Here is a 4,483-nt window from a genome sequence, read left to right as displayed (position 1 = left end):
TCTCCTCTCTCTCCTGTTTTTACGGCCATTTATGACGATACGCTCGCTGGTGTCGCCTTACAATACATCTACTATTTCAAAATCTTATGAGCCACATGAACAACAATTGTACTCGGTTTGTATATATATATATATATATATATATATATATATATATATATATATATATATATATATATATATATATATATATATAGCTATATTTTCAATAAGCACAAGCTCTATTGTAGTGTAGCCTCAAGAAAATATTTTATTTCTTGGAAAAAAATGAACATAAAAACCGCTAGATGAATGGTTGAATAATTTCTTAAAAATAACTAAACGGGTTTTCCCAATAAAATTACATGAGCTATTTTTTAGTTATTTCATTCCTGACTGTTCCAAACCGGTCATTACACGCGTGGGAAGTTATTTATTTTTTTCTCGAAAAATGCCTTCTGCTAGGTTTTCTTGAAAAATTTTATTTTCTTAGAAAGCTTAAAAATTATGCTTCGTTTAAAATTCAATCCTTTTTTGTAAATAAAGTTTAATGTATTTATTTTACAGCAAGTGAACGCCTATTTACGAGGGATAAATTAAAGAAACAAGAATAGAACACTTTTTATGGGTTATAAACGCTATTGTTTCATTATTATTGTAACACAAACAGGGCTATTGGCTATTATAAACGCGATTCCATTAACACTTTGACGGCACTCATGTTGAAAAAAAAGAAATAATGATTTGTTCGTTATATACCATTTCCTTACATATAAAAATCACGACGGGGATAAAAATCATTAGTTTACTTTTTGATACACCGTCTAATTATATAGGCTACAACTTTCCACATTTGCCATGCAACAAATTATACAGAAGAAAGCAACAGCTAAAAACAAATGTATTTCAATACATTTTAATTATTAGCAATCATACGAATATTGTTTAAACAAAACAGATCACTTTATCTCCTCCCCCAATGTAATGTTGTTATTAGGTAGTAACAGCTTTATTTACCAATACACCTCATATTATCGAAAAGAACTACGCTATTTTAATGAACGAGCAATCGTTTGTTTTATATTAAAAGTTTTATATTAATAGTTTTATATTAATAGTTTTATATTTATTGTTTTATATTGTTTTATATCAATTGTTTTATATTAATTGTTTTATATTAATTGTTTTTTATTAATTGTTTTATATTAATTGTTTTATATTAATTGTTTTATATTAATTGTTTTATATTAATTGTTTTATATTAATTATTTAATATTAATTGTTTAATTTTAATTGTTTTATAATAATTGTTTTATACTAATTGTTTTGTATTGATTGTTTTATATTAACTAGAAACAACTCAAACTTTGTGTTAAAAGTAAACAGGTGTAGGTATAATTCGTGTGAAAATTTGTATTGTAAAAGAAATAGAACACAGCCGTTAAATAACACTGATCTATATCGTCCCATCTCATATACATCAATGTAACACTATGATGAAGGACCCATCATCTCAAAGTAATAACCAGCTTTGTTAATCTATGCATTATTGTTCAGCGTTCGAGGAAAACGTATTGTTAGCTCCTGTTTTCCCAGAAATAATGTGTTATCACGTCAACGGCATGTACACGTTGATTTTTTACATCCAAAAGGCTACTTTTTATTTTCGTTCAACGTTAAATAGATGGCTGATGAAATTTCTCCACGCAGTTTGTTGTTAGTGGTTTTACCTGCGTGTGTTTCAACCGGTTCAGTTTGTTGTTGTTTGTGTTTGCTTAATTTATTAAATCCTTTCGCTTTGTCCGTCACGGATAGAATTTTTTAAATTGAAATTTCATTGTTTTCTACGTAACAGATTTGTTTTAAAAATATAACGAAGGTAAAAATAGGAATCTTCGTAACATAAACGTTTAAGGAACTGTAAGTTTGATTTAATTAAAAATCAATTAATTGAAAATGTATTAAATGTTGCCATATTATTATCAATAAAAGTACCGACACTCCTTTACTCACACTTAATGTGTAATTTTTCAATCATTCCATTTTGTAAATGATATGAAAAATATTAAAAATTAGAAATATTAGGCCTAAAACATTTATAATAATACTTTATCTATGCATTAAAAATGAGAAAAAAAGTTTTTTTTTAATAAAATAAGTTAATATTTATTTTTAAAAAATGTAAAACGCGTCGGCCGCTATTGATATATAGATGGAAACTTAATTTTATGTGTTGATAAATAAAAACCACGTTTTATTTTCAAGTTATAAATAGACATCAGCTTCTTTAAAAATATACCAATGTTTTTTTTTTTTTTTTTTTTTTTTTTTTTTTTTTTTTTTTAAAGCTGTTACGTTTTGCATTAAGGTAGAACCAAATCACAGGAACGTGTTGAGCTCGATACTTTGTGACTATGAGATTACATCTGTTTGTATTCATTGAAATACTTGGACATTCTAAAGTCCATACGTCGGACATCTGTAGCAGTAAATGTGATGAGGACATCACCTCCAGGACTGTGTCCTATCCCCTGCCGGGTAAAGTGGACATCGTGACGTCATGCGGACGGGGAAACTTCTGGAACCAGACTGGGAACAGATGTCACCCATGTCAGGCTGGAACATTCATGACATTCAAGATGGCGGAGATAACGTTAACTGCTTGTCAGCCATGTGCTAAACCGAGTGAGGTAGGTGGAACCGTAAAAAAAGTTCAAGTGCACCCCCCCCCCCCTCTGAAGAAAAAAAAAGTCTGAGGTATAGCGGCCAAAACTAGGAAACAGGTCTATATTATAGATGTAGGTCTACCTTTAGTTAGTCTGTATGATCTACAAATGCGACAAATGTTTCTTACAAACTTTATTTTTTTAAGGAGGGGGGGGGGGGGTAGGGGGGCACTTGAAATTTTCGAGGGTGGGGCGGTGGGGTGGGATCGAAGGGGGGGGGGGAGATACTGGTAAGTATATTTTCTATATAAATGCTATTTATACGGGGCGGTAGACGCCGAATATTTGCCTGTATGGAAGAAACTCTAAATGCGACTTTTGTAAAGTTTGAGCTTAGGTGTAAGGTTTAGGGGTTTGACTATGACTATATTTAGTATGAATGTGCAGTAACTACGTGAAGATCTTAAATCCGGTTAAAATGCCGTTTCTGGATACAAATATGTTTTCAATGACATTTTTTTTGTTTCCGGTTATATTTGGTGTTGAGGTGGTGATTTTGGTTTCGGTTTAGTGAAAAAGACAACACTGTCAACCTAGAACCCGTTGTATTTCTCCCCCAACGGGTCATCTAACTAGTTAATAATATATTGCTCTAACCCAAATTTAACAATTCATGCAGTTGAAGTTCAATACTTAAAATTTACAGAATGAAATAATAGAAACCGGCTGCAGCTCGACAAGAGACAGTACCTTGACCTGTGCAGGAGGGTATTACAACAAACCCGGACAGTGCTGGTGTGAGTGGGCATGCGCAGCGTGTGACGCGACGTGTGGATACGGCGAGAACTTGTACTTTGAGCACGAGGCCAGACCGTGCACCGTTGCGCACAACCGGAAGTGCTGTTCGGACCCGGGCATGACGGTTAAAGATGGCGACTGTGTGCCGGTCGAGACGACAACATTGTCAACCACGACGCTTGAAGACGCCTTAACAAGCAGAAGAAACGTGACCAAAACAAGAGACATAGTAGTCGTACACAATAAAACCTCAGGGATAAACACACATTCCCATTTGTGGAATGTTCTAGTGTGTGTTACTGTGAAATTCATAATATATATGAACTTTTAGTGATGAAAAAAGGCATAGACGGGGAAAAGTTATAAGGCGAACTAATTGGTAGCTATGTATATACTAGCTGCATACCCGTGCTCCGCCACGGTAAATCTTTTTAAATGTACCAACTTGGGAAAAGAAAAAAAAAAAACACAACACAACACAAACAAAACACAACCACAATACAACCACAACACAACCACAAAACTACCACAACACAACCAAAACACAACTAAAACACAACCAAAACACAACCACAACACAACCACAACCACAAAACAACCACAACAAAACCACAGCACAATCAAAGCACAACACAACCATTACCACAACACAACCACAACACAACCGCAACTCAACCACAACACGACCACAACACAATCACAATTCAACCACAACCACAACACAACCACAACACAACCACAACACAACCACAACAAAACCACAACACGACCACAACACAATCACAATTCAACCACAACACAACCACAACATTAGAATCACCACCGAACAATACGCTTTCCTAGGCGTCCGCGCCCAAAGAGAGCCTTTCCAGCATAAAAAAAAATATGTCACATAAATAGATCCTACTTCATAACTTACAATAAAACAATGCGATACAAATAAATGTACGGCAAGTGGTTTTTTACTTTTATGGTTCTAAGAAAACACATTGGCAATGTAATTAGAATCACCACCAGAGAGATCCTTTCCAGCATTCTCT

At 33.6% G+C, this 4,483-nt stretch overlaps 1 protein-coding gene across 5 annotated transcripts; it reads left to right on the top strand.

Annotated features, from left to right (window-relative positions):
* The first annotated feature begins 1,626 nt into the window (after positions 1-1,626).
* On the top strand, positions 1,627-3,895 carry LOC131954904 (uncharacterized). 5 transcript variants are annotated; one of them, XM_059318724.1, is made up of 3 exons: positions 1,627-1,695; positions 2,348-2,669; positions 3,352-3,895. In XM_059318724.1, exons 2-3 carry the CDS (start codon positions 2,394-2,396, stop codon positions 3,772-3,774), a joined length of 699 nt encoding a protein of 232 aa, XP_059174707.1. In that variant the 5' UTR covers positions 1,627-1,695; positions 2,348-2,393; the 3' UTR covers positions 3,775-3,895. The 5 variants fall into 5 exon arrangements, with proteins under 5 accessions (XP_059174707.1, XP_059174709.1, XP_059174708.1 ...); XM_059318726.1 differs by having other exon boundaries at positions 1,633-1,899; XM_059318725.1 differs by having other exon boundaries at positions 1,637-1,858.
* The last annotated feature ends 588 nt before the right edge of the window (positions 3,896-4,483 follow it).

The sequence above is a fragment of the Physella acuta genome, unplaced genomic scaffold, assembly GCF_028476545.2.
Source record: "Physella acuta isolate Inbredline_101_S28 unplaced genomic scaffold, ASM2847654v3 ptg001038l, whole genome shotgun sequence".
Taxonomy (NCBI): domain Eukaryota; kingdom Metazoa; phylum Mollusca; class Gastropoda; family Physidae; genus Physella; species Physella acuta.
The sequence above is the reverse complement of the archived record's forward strand: the minus strand, read 5'-3'. Positions and strand labels throughout refer to the sequence as shown.